The 15,899-nt window shown below is 43.1% G+C and overlaps 1 protein-coding gene across 1 annotated transcript in view; it reads right to left on the bottom strand.

The window, feature by feature from the left end:
• The window catches only part of LOC121325699 (fatty acid 2-hydroxylase-like), a 42,331-nt gene extending 31,373 nt beyond the window's left edge, over positions 1 to 10,958 (bottom strand). Inside the window, exon 1 of the mRNA XM_041268561.1 lies at positions 10,551 to 10,958. Within this exon, the coding sequence (XP_041124495.1) occupies positions 10,551 to 10,826 (276 nt within the window). The 5' untranslated portion in view covers positions 10,827 to 10,958. The remainder of the gene's footprint in view (positions 1 to 10,550) is intronic.
• Positions 10,959 to 15,899: the final 4,941 nt, after the last annotated feature.

Here is a 15,899-nt window from a genome sequence, read left to right as displayed (position 1 = left end):
TGTTAAATTACTTTTGTACAGCAAGCTGTGCTTAGTGTATGTATGGACTAGATTTTCTCAGTCAACAACTTGGGGATAATGTGAGGGGTGTGGCATCTTTAATGTAATTGTTCATACATATTCAGTAAATGCTGAATAAGTAAAAAAAGGATGTGATCATAAGTATCATTGATACAGCAAGACGTTAAAAGAACACCACCAATACGTCAAGCTGGAAACCAAAAAGTCTATTACCATAACTGGGTAACCATATTAGATAAAAAGTAGCATTATTTTAGCTTAAATAACTGAAAACTAAGCATCTCGAACGGAGATATTTTCAATGGAGAATACTGTTAAGAGAAAATGCACTACTTCTTTTGTGCAGCTGTCTGTGTCAGTGAAGTCTTCAGATCCTTAAATTGGTAAAAAAAAAATTTAAAAAAATCAGATAAAATGATCATCCGTTTGTACAAGTTTTCTTAAAGCCGTTACCCAGTTTGTGTTTGTCAGCATTGTCTGTGCCAGGGGCAGGTGCATGGGAACTCTTAACGAGATGTTGTTTACTGGGTATTACCCTTTGGGAGTGGGTGGCTGCATAAGGAATGCATAAGGAAGGCTCTCTGCTACTCTAGCAAACTGTGGGACACTGAATCTCTCTGGGGAGCCCAGACCTCGGGAACAAGGTTCCAACAGCTCCCAGTGACGTCTATGACACAACCTGGCACGCATCCCACAACAATACATGACACCTTCTCTGGTTTCCTGGCCCCATAGCTGCAGAGAAAGCCAATTAATGCCTGATAAAGTAAGGAACGACTACGACTAAAGGGAAAGCAGTAGGCAGCCTTGAAGAGCCACTTCATTTATGTTTGTTTATTCAATATTGCTTTAGGTGGCCTTGTCCACAGAGGAGTGGACTCATTTCCAGGGAACTGATGGAAAGCAAAAGTAGCATTCTCAGTCACAAGATACAAACAGGCCATGAACCCTCTGTGGTATTTACACCAGGATATCAAGAATACACTGAATATCACTGTATTGTTGTATTTGCAAAGCTGTTTTACTGATAGGACCATTCATTTTGTGCCAACTTCATGCTTTTCCAATTACTTTGGTCTTGTGCCCCAATTCATGTTCCCCAGGCTAAATTCCATATATTTTATACTATAGAATTACAGTGAACTGTGTTTAAAAATGCTAGTGATAAACAGTGCAGTAGATTACCCAATGAAAAAGACTTCCTTTTATTCAACAATTTCACTTACTCTTGCTTTCAAAAAGATCAGATACAAATGCAACTGGGATTGGTGGGAGGAGTTGATAAATGTAATTTGCAGCCATGGCATAACAGTCTACTGTACAATGCATCGCCATGTTTACACGTCATTAAGGAATTTGCCATTAAAGAGCAGACATGAAGAAACTGTGCTCTATGAATAGTGAATGACCCAAAGTTTTATTAAGAGGCCTCTGTTCCAACAATAAGCACCCCAAGGTATATAATGCACAACAGGAAAATAGTCTGGGGGACCCTTCAATGCACAGCTTGCACATGTGACAGAGTGCCTGTCCTAGACAGTAGTTTATTATGGGATGGAACATATACAAGCCTTCCATACATTAGGACACCCCCTCTTTGCATGAGTGGTGCCTCCATGTGATGTCAGCTTTTCATTAATATATTCAGTTCTATAGGATAAAAGAAAAGCTTCAAATTCACCACCAGAGTAAGAAAGAAGTGAAGAATTTCAGAGACAAACTCCCTTGAAATACACCATCACTTAACAACGCAGAATAAATAAATACTGTTAAAAGGAATATAGGGATAGAGGCATCTGCCAAACAAACTAATAATAATAATAATAATAATAATAATAATAATAATAATAATAATAATAATAATAATGTTAAAATGTTTATACTTCATTTCAGTGGTTAACAGAAATGTGTGGAGTTGGAAAATCTAAAATAATGAGATTTGTTGAAGTGGCAGGTGTGAGATGGCGAAGACGACTAGGTATGCTTAAACAATAAAAGAAAGAAATAAATCTGACAACACTGAAAGGGGGTAGGAATTGGAAACAGGGATGGAGATTTGTGAAAATATGTCAGTCACATGGCAACTAGAGACATTATTTAAAGAGAGTAGTTGACCAATTGTATTGAGTAACAGACAATTGTGTTTCCAAAGAAATCAAACATAGTGCACAGACATTCAGCAACAGCCTGTTCTGTATGCTGTTAACTTCAGGGAATGTATGGGATGCCATTAAATATTGTGTTAGGTGTTATTGAATATAGAGCACAAATAAAGGTGTTTGTGGTGCTGTCTTCTGGCAGAACAATCCCCACAATACCAGGAGACAAGGTGAGTAACAGGTTTGCTACACTTACATACAGGTTTGCTATACTTCTTTCACACCTGCATTTGTGAGATCTACAATAGCTTTTCATTTGCCTCTTTATAGCCTACGCAACATACAAATCGTAATTTTCTTTATCCAAAAATGGCAAGCACAGATCCGTTTTGGAAATGATCACACACACAAAGAAGGGACAACTTGACTTTCTCTACTACACACCAGCATGGCCTATGTGTAAACAAACAAGGAAGCATAATCAAAGTTAAACATAACATCTTCAAAATAAAAGACTAAAAACACATAACACATAAAACCAGCTCCTTCGTTTCAGTTACTCAGCCTGAGAACCAAAGTCAATTCCCCCTCCTGTTAAAGGGCCTGAGGGAATGGCATGACACACAAAGAGAAGTATTCATAGAGAATGCCAAAATAATCGCATTCAAAAATATTCCAGCAATTTGGATTTTGATGGGTTGTGGTGAGCTTCAGAGTTCACTGACACATGACATTCACATCCAGCATTCCTTTCATCCTGGAGTACAGTGAGAATAGGAGAGACAATATCAATTTAATGTGGAACCCAAGACATGAAAGTAACAGCGGGGTTCCAAAAAATATAGCATTACATGTCCCCACGTGATGCTACAACTGTTTAAATAATGTACCTGGAATTTTTCTTTTCAATGTTAACATCCGGACGACATTTTACACTTTAAAGCTTTGTTTCAAAACTTTTTTTTCAAAATGGCCGCTCTAGTGCACTGATTGTGTAAGGATTATTGCCCACATTGTCAAACAGGTAACACACAGCAATAACTACCCATGCCAGAGCACTTGTTATGTTTTGTTCCCAGTGATTTAGAGGGCAGGCCTCAAACCCCAGTGCACTAGAGCAGACATTTTGAAAAGTGCTTTGAAACAGACTTTAAAGTTAAAAACACGTCAGGATGTGTCCTTATTTAAAGTGGTAAGTAGTTTGTCATGGGGTATGAGAGCAAAAACTCTAAAATTTTGTGCTAGTAGTGATTTTAAATTGAGATGATGCAAACAAATATTCCTAATCTTTGTTTTATTTCTTGTATTTAATATGAGGACTATTCATTCTAGTTATTTGGACAAAGCCACGCTAGAGTCTGATTTTATGCAGTGACTCTGCCCACCAAGCCTGGCGTGGGCATGCTTTGATATAGATTGCCCTCTAAGTCTGACAATAAAAAACCTTTTGCCTAATCCAGCATCTCCATTTTTGCATGTGTCTCTCTTTATTAGCTAAAAGAATGCATATATGCAGTAGGTCCTTTCTAAATCTCATCTACAGGGAACACAGATGACCTAGTTAATGAGTTAATGAGCTGAATAAATGTGATTTGTACATATGGACTTCAACAAACGCCCCTCCTACGGGCATCACTGTTCCATTCCCAATGGCTTGCTTCGTGCCAAGATTCAGCACTCTGCATCAGCCAGATAAGTCACAACATGTGTGGCTATAACCCGAGCCTAGCAACTTTATGCCAGCCCTGTCTTGTAAACTTTATTAAAGGCATGCTTTACCACTTGCAATTTCTCTCTGTTTTGCCTCGCTTCATGGTTCTGTCTAAACATCAGGATGGCTGGCTCTCTTTCAGGGTGGAAAAGCAGAGTAAACCGTTTACTGCAGAACCATAGCACAGCCTAGCTTGGAAGAACAGGAACAATGGATGCAGCCCTATCCATGGTCAGTCAAGTGATTTCATTTTCATCTTGAATGTCTTCTGATTAATAGTGACATTTTTATGCCGCATATCTCTGAAACATTAGAAGAATGATACACCAGAATGATACACCAGCAGATGTGTATGTAGCCTCTACAAACCTGAACACTGCAGCAGCTGACTATAACACCTCTGAACCTACATGTCGCAGAGGGCTGTGCTAAAGTGTGAAGGGTTCGAAAATATATTTCAAAGTTTTACCGTTAAAAGTGTAAAATTACCACCAGGCCAAAAGGGGGACAGGAAACCCTCCACAAACCACCAGTGTTTCTTGAATATCCTAGCAGTACATTTTATACTGTAACAAAATGTGTAACTTAGAATAGCATGCTATTCAAGTTTTTTTTCTTTTTTTTTAACTCTTACAATAATATAATTGGTTGTTGAAGGTGCTGGTTTTTTGCTTTGGAACATGCAAGTATTTCAAAAGACAATGACAAGTTGCTGCAGCACTTACTCTAATTCATTGTCTGCAATGGGTGACCTACAGAAAAGGTACCAGGATGAAGCCGTTTCTATAGCTATGGATCTGAAATATCTGCACGTCCTGAACTAACATAAAAATACAAGAGAACAATGAAATGAATCTTAGCACAATAAAAGCTTGAAGAGTAATTACGTTAACAAAGCTAATATGGGGTAAGCACGTCTGAAATCTTGAACATAAGTGTGACGCAGTACACTCCGCCCCTGTGTGTATTTGCGCTATTTTATATTTGTTACTATTTAAAAGCATGCCGTTTTGTTATTGTTGTTTTTGCAGAATGGATGAGGTTAACTTCCCCATCCATGCTAAACCTGTGCAGAAAGTGACCGTCTCCAGAATGACTGACTAATTTATTATTAAATTTGTCACATGTACATGAACCCACAGCTTTTGCTGATCGGGGAAGGTGTTCAGAGGCAGAACAATTAAGCAAGACAGTAAGAATTGAAACTAAAAAGAATATAACAATTGCTATCCGCGCTGGCTTGACACCAGCATGATACTTGTTTTATTTAGGGTTGTTCAGCGTTTGTTTAGGGTCTGTTTCTTTTGGCCAACATTTTGTTTTGTTTTGAGTCAGTGTTTTGTTCTGTTTAAGCCTTTTATTGCATTTAATATATACAGCGCGTGTCATAACCCAGTCTGCTGTTGATCTCCATTCATTTCCTGGCCTGATGTCACCACCAGCCATCCTGGTCACAATAAGAAAATGTACGGACAAAAGGAGGCCATTTGGCCCATCTGTGCTTGTCCAGTTCCATGTAGCTGATTAATCTCAAATCTTTGGTAAACTGGGTCTTAAAGCAGAGGTGGCCAAAGCTGGCCCTTCTTCTCCGGGTCTTTGTTCCAATCCTGTTCTACATTATTTAATTGAACCCATTAAACTTTCCTCCAGACCCTGAAGTAGTTCATTATAGCATTCTACTGGTTAAACTGAGTGGAATGGCCCACCAGGATGCTGATTGGACGACCCTGCCTTAAAGGATCACTGTGGCTCAGCAGCAACAGCATAGGTAAGCCATTGGTTTAATGAAGCAGAGCCGTAATTCAAAATCTCACCGATTTGCATCATGAGGATTTAGGAAGTATTTAGTGAGGGTCTCAAGTTGCTGAAGTCAACCACACTGAGAAAAGCTATGTAAAAGTAATCAGTCACTAAACTAATTAAAAAAAAAATCTAAGACTCTGCATGTGGTATGTCAGTGTCATGTATACGTCAATAGTCATATTTTTATCAATCCGTACATACCAGCATATATCTGAGTCTGCTGTTACCTTGCACAATTTTTTTTTTTAATGATATAAATGCATATCTGTCAACACAGAGTTTTCAAAACATGGGAGCTTTTGTAAACTGAAATCTCAAGAGGGAGGGGGGCTTGGGGGTGGGTGGGAGTTGACAGGTCTTTTAAATGAGACAATTCCATAAGACAGAGCAACAGGGGAATTAAAAAAAAACAAAACAAAAAAAAAACATTGAAATCATTTTTAGCCAGAATCCAAAAACACTAAGAGGGTCAGAAACATGGATTGCCTTTTTTAATTGCACAAGGCAGCCATTGCCTAATAGCAGCACTCACGTCTTCACTTACTCATTAAGTAAACAGCGACAAAAACATGATGAAGCGATACCAAAGTTTTGTGGTAACCAGCGCAAAGAAACTGACAAACAGGTTAGTCAGGTCTGTGTGTTAACCGGATTACCAAGGTTAAAACCAAGCAAAAGGATTCAGCATATATCATTCAGATCAATACCCTGCCCTGGACTGTTATGGTTCTGGCAGTATTTTTACCTGCTATCTTGATAAAAACAGACATGCCAAGCAAAAAAACAATACGCTGCTTAATTCGTTTATTCAGCAAAGTCTTTGTAATAAAATTACCGTAACAAAGAAAACTGTGTTTATGACTTTTTTTGTTAATAAGGGTGCCTGGGGAGAGAGAAATGCATTTCATTATTTCATGAACCAGTTACTAAACGGTTGACTAGTGTAATTATTTTGACTAACTAAAAAATGTAACCACTGAACTTCAGTACACATCTAAATGTCTTAGTTATAACTGAACAATGTCAGTAAGATAGGTTGTAAAGAACGAATACGTGAAACGATTCGCAGCACAATGCCAGAGGAACCCGTAAGAACACAGAATACTAAGGTCGGTGTTGAGACACACAGCTTCTAGTCGAGGTCAATAATTTATGTAAGAGAAAGTGAAAATGTGATAAATGTGGATTCAAACTCATACAAGTGTTAACTGCTAATAAAATGTGAACATTTTTTTCTTTTTTTAAGTCTCCAAGACAGGTCAACCCTCCTTTAAAAGTAGACCACAAAGGACTGCTTCTACCTGTTTTCTACAGTATAGAACTATGTTGTACTTTTCAATGGCTAAGCCAAAGCATATTCTATCAGGCAAAGCACAGAAGTAATCAAATAGATATGGTAAGGCATAGAAGCAAATGTAAATTATTATTATTTTTTTTAGTACACTTTAATAACGCAATCATTTTTAAGTTCCATGTCCCATAATTCTGGTTTTGTTTGTTTGTGTAAGAATCCATAACTGATCTGTTCAAAAGGCTTCTGTCATTGCTGCTGGTGAGGTAACAGTTATACATGCCCAAGGTAGATAAACAGGTTTGACACAAATCTTACAAAATGTGCAAACCTAAAATGTCATTGATGAGATCAAACAATGCCAGTACATTATAAGTAGTGGAAACGATGAGTTCACAGAAATGAAGAAGCACGTCTCAGGACTGTTTTTTATATTTTTTGTTACAGTGTCACTATCCAAATTCTATGTTTTGATGCTTTTAAATGACATATTGTATTAAAGAATAAGTAGAGGGGTTCCGAAAAATATAGTGTTATACATCTCCACGTGTTGCTACAACTGTTTAAATAACATACCTGTATTTTTTTCATTGTTAACATCCCGACAAATATCTACACTTATAACTTTAAAGTCTGTTTCAAAATGTCTGCTCTAGTGCACTGGGACCACGTGTACTAAACGGATCTGAACTGGATCCAGGCTCCAATACGTCATCTATCCTAGGACGCATTAGGTTGCACTAAAAGGATCTTGAGCTCAGTTTCGGCTCAAAATCTGATCCTCCTTAGATCTTGCTTCAGACCAAGATCAGAGTGGGATCAGAGCTTCATTGAACGTTTTATAAATGGAGAAAATAAATGTTTTTAGTTTTGAACAAAGGAATAAACAAAATAATTTCATTCCTCCATTTAACTCTGATCCCAATCTGATCCTCCTCTAGGGTAGATGGTTGCGAATTAAACGAATGAAACTGTAATATGTATCAAACAACGGAGATGTTTGACAGACACCGTCAAAATACGTCAAGGAAATGCCTTTTACAATTGCTAAAGCAATCTTTCAATAAGCACACTGTATTAAGATCACTGATCAATATAATGATAAGTTAATAAACTTTTAAATATTTGCAGAATTTCACAAACATATTCCCTCAATTACAAGAAAACGGAGATACTTTAACATTGTAGAAAACATTATCCAAGTAACGGTGCATTTAAAAGTAGCCATAAATACTATATTAAGAAAATATCACTATGGAACTTAGAAAACACTCAGTCAGGTCCGTAATGTATCATGGCCTAATACAGTAGACCTGACTGAGTGATGAAGTCTCATAACTAAATATTATTACACACATTGTGTGTTAACAAAGTCATATTTTTTAATTATAAATGTAGTAGTTGCTTCTAATAGGTATTGCTTCTAATAAATGTACTTGATATTCTGCATTCAGAATCTTTAGACGCTGCGCCACGAATATGCACTTGTCATTGGTCTGTTTCCCTAGTTACTGTTTCCCTAGTTAGGACAACGCCTTCTCAAGATCTGGTGAGCCTGGATCCGATCCTGTTTTTTGACCTCGTTCGTACAACCGTCCCCTGGAGTTTGAAATCTGTCCTCCAAATCACAGCAGGAAGAGAGATTAAACAAAAGAATTAAAAAAAAAAAAACAAGAGCTCTGGCTTTTCTGTTCCTTATCACATCATGGGTCGTTATTGCTGTGTTACCTGTTTGACAGTGTGGGCAGTCATCCTTACACCATCAGCGCACTGAGTGGCCATTTTGAAAAGAGCAATGAAACAGACTTTAAAGTTTTAAGTGTAAAAAGTTGTCAGGATGTTAACAATAAAAAGTACAATTACACGTATGCCATGTTAACAGCTGGTGCAACACGCAGGGATGTGTAATGTTATATTTTTCAGAATCCTGCTACTTACTCTTTAATGATATTTTACAAAGATGAAACCCCTGTTTTGAATCGCCTTGGATGTGTCCTTAACCATTACATCTACCCTGAGCACCAGACACACCAGCCAACCTCAAACAATACTGATCTTAGGAGGCCTGGAAAGAAAAACAAGCGATAGAAACAGGTGAAACCATTCAGGGGTGAAACCATTCAACCACCACCAAAAGGACTTACAAAGATCTTAAAATGCTGCTGCCAAAAAGTGTATTTATTTATCTGTATTACAAGGGACTGTACTACAAGCGTAAGAAAAAAACCTAATATGTTCATAATATGTTTTTGTAATTGAAGTAAATTGCAGTCTCACAACACTGAAACAATGCCATCTCAGCTGTCCTACAACTGACAAGTGTTTTTTTTTTTTAAGTTTTTAAAATTCTGATATTAGTATATGTAACACTTATCTGATCTACTGCTGGATGTTGTTTGGACACGAAATGAAGACATTTGTGTAATATTTCACATGATGATACTTTTTGGAACTGCTTGTGTTAAAAACCAGCTTTCTTCACCACAGCCCCATTCTTTCGTATGACTAGGTGCAGCCTCCTTCTTCAGAAACTATGCTTTGGTTATAATCTTCGTTTATCTCACACGCTCAGCGAGTTCGACAGGGAAACGCCCAGCTCTGATACACCTGTCTAAAACTGAAAAACTCCAAGAACTTTCAAGTGTCTAACCAGTTCACCATGGCAGTACTGATTTTACTAGCTTACGCTGTTATATTTTAAATAGTCCGTAACTGAATACAATCTGATGCAAAAATAACATGGCACTTTGCACAGCCACTATCCACCCTGCAAACCCCAAAGTGCCACACATTTTAGGGGCTGAGGGAGAGGAGGATTTTTCCCCCTAACTTTGTGAAGTTTCTTTTGTGGATGATGGTCCTGTTCTGGTGCTGATTATACTGTAAAACACAATACCTCCACACACAAAAACAATGTATCAGTTCTCATATTTAGACACAGAACATCAAGCCACCATTAAATTAAAGAACTATTTGCCCTAAAGCTGATCATGTTAATGCCATAACTGAAACTTCTCCAACTTCTAAACAGAAAACTATATTTGCTTGAAATACATTTTCATTTCTACATGGTATTGAACACTAGTATCACTCAATTGGGGTATGCATAAAATAATGTGTCAACGTTTAGTACTGGGTTCAAAGCTTGACATTTTTCTTTAGAACACCTCTTAAGGTACAGCCTAGGGTTGGTTATTGATGTTTAATGTTAAAAAAAGTCGGATTCCTCATCCGGTGGGCTACATGTTTCACGTCCACACACACAGACCGGTTGAATTTAAAAAAAGAAAAATACAGTACTTACATTTCCTAGTCCAACAAACATATATTTCAGTTTCAACTAATCATTTACATCGAATTTACACAGAAACCAGCTGTGTTTATTTACATGTATATTTAATGTACAACTTCGTTTTTTACATTGTTCGTAATAACGCCAGCAAAGTCGGGGTAACAGCCCAACTTAAAATGCATATATCAGTGTTTGATATAAGTTACATAAACAGTGCCCTGTGACTTTGAAAACTTATAACCGCTTCTTGCTTCTTTCTGTATTGTGCGTGTGCATATAAACTCATGCATTCTCGATTTTGCATTTCATTTTTAATTGATGTATTTTTATTACCTGTGGCTCTGCAGTGTCCTTTATTAGGTCTCCTATATAATATTGCTCCATCCACCTCCTGGCGTTCTCTGAGTGCCGATGCGGAGGTCCTTCCATCGCCCGGCTCACATCGCTCCCTGCCTGGTGCAAAATCAGAGCTTCTCCGCCTGGGTGTCTTCTGAGGAATCCCGTCACATCGTAGACCCTACCGGACACAAGCACCCAGCACGACTCCTTAGAGCGGTGCTGAGATACCTCTGACTCCAAAATACAGCGAACTGACACAGGGGGTGACATAGCCTCACAGACGCCAAAACTGACAATATTAAACTGAGACCCACAGCGGGCGGACAGTTTACTCACTATTTCGCAAAGCTGTTAAGTTCCTCAGTCACCCACCTGCTCATTAGCATAGTCTCATGAATCATGCACCTGATGCGTTGCGAATAGAACGCAACTCTGTATTAATAATTCAGAAGCACCTGTCTCTGAGGAACTAAAATCGGAGCTCATTAGAATATGTATTAACACAGATGTTGCCTATCGCGGACTGTTTTGCATAATATCACGTTATCTCACAATGGAAATGCCTGTGGAATCAACTTGCTTTTGTTATGGAATGTTGTAATTGCTTCACGTAAGAAATGGGGCGTGTTAACAGGTTTATGAATGATTTATCGTGTATTTTTTTTGTTGGCAATTCATAATGTCGCCTTGTTTGATAGTGTGACCATGTATCGTTTGAATAATAAATCTGAGTAAGCACTAGTATGCTGCCGTTACTCTGGGAGAGACTCTTTGAATAGATGTAAGCAAACAAAAAAAAATGTCAGTGACGTTCGTTCACCAGCACAGCTGTGATCCAGCATTTTCTCTATCAGTAACACGAGAAAGTAAATCCCTGTGACCTAACCCACTCTATGCATATGTAAATATGTAGTTGGTCTGACAGGCAGCCACGAATGTTTCAATTCGAAGATGGCCACCAAAACATCGTTATGGGATATACACCTGCCTATTGGTAGTGTCACTGTGTCTGTGGTAATGCCACTGAGCTCTTTCTATCAAAGCTGCCGATAGGCCCCCCTCCCCTCAGTGACCCCCTTGGTCCCGCCTACCGAGGGTACATAACCGTCACGCAGGGGAGCCTCACCGTCTTTTCGCTTCTTGAGATTGTTCCTTGGGAGACCGCTGTTACTCCACGGGGCTGGGCCTGCCTCGTCCCCGCTGTCGAGTTAGCCCACCAGCCACGTGCGGGCCGCGGGTTGGGTCGTGTTTTGATTGTAGCTGCGCGTCCCCGTGCTCGCGCAGAGGACTAGCTGCAGGGCAGCTGCTTACAGCCGGACCAGCCGTATACTCCTTGCCAAGGCTTCCTCGTTGAGTTGAGACATACGTGGGCTCCGTTGGCCTTCACCACGTGTGTAGGTCTTACAATCAAGCAGACAGTGTGCTCTCCCCCATCTGTACTGCAATATTTATCTGTTTTTGTATTATAAAAACTGTTTTTGTATGCCCCGTTGTACGCTACGCGCTGCTCAGGTGTGTGACCACACGGTCAGGGTATGCACCGTGCATAGCTGCCCCGGTGTTTTTTAATACCGTGGTGCGTGAGACTCAGCCCATGCTACTTCGGTACCACAGTCCGCACTGTGCTTATTGACTCGCTGTACCGATACAGGCTAGTGCGCTGGTGATGCACAATACTCGGTGTGCGCAGTGCCTGGTGCTGCACGGTAGTTGGTGCAGGTGTGCACACAGTACACACGGTGCTCGGTGCTTATACCCGGTGCTGCACGGCACATGGTGCACGCAGTGCTCAGTGTGCATTAGACCCCGTGCTGTATGGCACTCGGTGCACACGATGCTCGGTGCATTCGGTGCTATGACAGGCAGGGCTGGTCTCCATGCCTGTTAGGCCTGTGGGACTAATATCCCACAGGAGGACAGGCACAGCATGTGTGCGCAATGCTTAGGTCCCGAGCACGCCTCCTCAGCCCTCCAAGGCTCTTGCGGCATCCGCGTGGCTTTTCAGCCCCGAGTGAGTGCCAATCGCCTGGAGAGTCGCACGGGGCGTTCTTCATCCCCTGCAGTGGGCCCCTTCCAGCCACGCCTCCCGATGCTGTCACAGAGCCTCGTGGGAGGAGTGCGCTTTCCCTCCGCATATGGAAGTCGAGGCGGAGCCTGAGTTCCGGCTGAAGCAGCCCCTAGTTCCGAGGTTTCCTTGATTACTAGCGTACCGCCGCTGTCAGGGTCAGTGCCCGCACTCATGGGGCGTGTGGCGGCGTACCTGCAGGTCCCCTGGACAGCGCAGGCAGAGCCACGTCGCTCCGTCCTTCGACCACATGTTGTGGCTCCGCGAGCTCAACCCTTCCCAGCTTTCCCTGATTTTATGGAGGAGGTGCACTCCTCCTGGAACCACCCAGCCACAGCGTCGGCTCAGCTGAGACATGGTTCTTCACTGGCCTCGCTGGAGGGGGCGGAGAAGCTGGGCCTGGCCAGGGTCCCCCTCTCCCCCCCATAGACTCCACCATCGCAGCCTTGGTCAAGGCTCCACCGGTAGGAGGTATGCCCAGGGACCCTGTGTGTCCGAACCTGCAGTGCAGGGTTACGGAGACACACATCCGGAGGGCTTACGTGGCGGGGGCCCAGAGTACCCGCTTGGCTAATACATCCAGTATGCTGATTGCGTACATGGATGGCGTTTTGCATGATGCCCCCCTCCCAGAGCTGCCTGACGCTGATAAGACCATGCTCTTGGATGTACCTATATCACCAGGCCAAACCAGGTCGAGCCACTGGCACACTACCCTGAGGCGGACAGTCACCAGGACAGTGCCAGTTCCCACAGCCACGCTAGGTGGCCTTAGGCATCGCCTACAGGTCTCATCTCAGGCGAGGGACAGGACCCTCCCCAGTGTGGTGGGTGTGGCAGTGGCCAGCCCATGCAGCAGCAGTCTAGAAGACGGTTCCAGGGCACCCGCCCTAGGCAACTGCCACAGCCAGCCCTGCCTCAGCATCAGCCGCCCCAGCAGGGCCCCTGAGGGCTAGCGGCCTCAGACCCAGTTCATGGCACAACAGCTGCACTATGGTTATGTGCTTTCATTTCGCTTGGGACCCCCTCCTTTTCACGGCGTCACGACTACGTATGTGACAGATCCGCTTAAGGCCTCGGTGCTCCAGACCGAAGTGGCAGCCTTGCTGGGCAAGCACAACAACCGTGTCGTGGGGGGGGGGGGGGGTTCTACGAGGGGGGGTGCTGAAGAAGAACAGTGGCTTTCGCTCCATCCTGGAACTCCGGTTCCTCGACCGGTTTCTGAAACAGAGGAGTTTCCGAATGCTGACTCATCGTCACATACTCCAGTCTGTCCGGCCGGGCAACTGGTTTACCATGGTGGACTTGCGGGATGCGTATTTTCATGTTCCCATTCATACAAGTATAAAATGGTTTGAACTATACCAATAGCATAAAATATTCTATTTCTATGCCTAGGTTTTTAAATCATAATTGGTACATTATTTTAAATATGAACATGGTTTTATAACTTATAAAACCTGAAATTAGCATAACACATATCCAGTTATCATTTACCCTTTTCCACAGCACGAGAAATATCTCTGCTTCGCCTTTCAAGACAGCGTGTACGAGTTTTCCATGCTGCCTTTCGGCCTCTCCCTAGCTCCCCATACGTTTTCAAAGTGCGTAGATGCTATCCTCGCCCCCTTGCGGCTGTAAGGGGTCAAAGTGATGAACTACCTCGACGACTGATTGATCTGTTCCCAGTCGCGGGAGGGAGTGGTGGCCCACACGGCGCCGGTGCAGTGCATAACGTATGTGGGGCTCCGGCTGGACTACACTAAGATGCGTGCATACCTGTCGGACTCTCCAGCACCACCTCTTCCTGTTTCAACAGGGATCGAGGGTGGCCCTTGTTTTGTGCCAGAAACTACTGGGTCTGATGGCGGCAGCGGTATCAGCCATCAGGCTGGGTTTATTGCACATACGCCCGCTACAGGCATGGCTCAATGCCTTCCACTTACATCCCAAGCATGACAGGCACCGTTGGCTGACAGTGTGTCTTGCGTGTGTGGAGGACCTGCACTGGTGGAGGATTCCCTCTCACCTGCATCAAGTCCGAATGGGAGTGGTCTACAACTGCAGGGTGGTGACGACGGACGCCTCCAACTCAGGTTGGGGCGCGGTCTGAGAAGGCAGAGGAGTCAGCAGACCCTAGTCGGGCCTTAGGACGTCCCTGCATATCAATACGCTGGAGCTGGAGGCAGTGTTCCTTGCCCTCCAGCACTTCCTACCAGTAGTGCGGAACAGACATATGCTGATCCGCATGGACAGCACATCGGTGGTGGCGTATGTCAACCAACAGGGTGGCCTTTGGTCTCCGGGGTTGCATCGCCTAGCCTTCAGGCTCCTGATTTGGGCACAGTGGAACCTGCTGTCCCTTCAGGTGACGTATGTTCTGAATGTGGAGTATCGGGAGGCGGACATCCTCTCGAGGGAGGGCCCGCATCCTCACTGCCCCGATTCACTGCCCCCTGTTGTACTCCTTTCACCGCTGCGGCGGTCCACTCGGCGTCAACACCCTAGCCCACATATGGCCAAGAGCGTTCCTTTACGGGTTCCCGCCTCTGCCATTACTCCCGGTCTTTCTCAAAAAGGTCCGGTCAGAGAAGGCATCAGTTCTCCTAGTGGCACCCAGGTGGCCCTGGTTCTCAACCCTGTGCCAGCTTATTGAACGGCCCCCCCTGGGAAATCCCGCTTCACCTCAGCGAGGCAAGAGGCACGCTTTGGCACCTGGAGCCGGGCAGGCTCCAGTTATGGGTCTGGCCCCTGAAAGGGAATGCTGGTCAGCCTTAGAGCTGTCAGACACGGTTGTGGGTACTCTGCAGAATGCTAGGGCACATTCCACTAGGCCACTGTATGCCTATAAGTGGAAATATTTCAAGATTGGTGCCTTACTAACGGTCATGATCCAATCTCCTGTACCATGCCTGTCATCTTGCAGTTTCTGCAAGATTTGCTTGAGGCTGGTAGATCACCTTCCACAATTAAGGTATACCTAGCGGCGATTTCTGCTTGCCATGCCCCCATTGACTCAGTGACCACAGGCGCGCATTTCCTGCCTACCCAGTTTCTCTGAGGCGCTCGACGGTTGTGCCCTCCTAGGAGGGCTACTCTCCCCGAATGGAGCCTTGAGATTGTACTGGCGGCTCTCACACAGGCCCCATTTGACCCAATATACTCCATTGAGTTGAAGCATCTGTCCATGAAGACAGCCTTCCTCTTGACTATTACCTTTGCAAAGAGTATGATGGTGCGTATGATGGTGCTGGCCTACCCTCGCCTGGGCGGGTAAC

The sequence above is a fragment of the Polyodon spathula genome, chromosome 13, assembly GCF_017654505.1.
Source record: "Polyodon spathula isolate WHYD16114869_AA chromosome 13, ASM1765450v1, whole genome shotgun sequence".
Classification (NCBI taxonomy): Eukaryota; Metazoa; Chordata; class Actinopteri; order Acipenseriformes; family Polyodontidae; genus Polyodon; species Polyodon spathula.
This window is presented reverse-complemented; position numbering and strand designations above follow the sequence as displayed.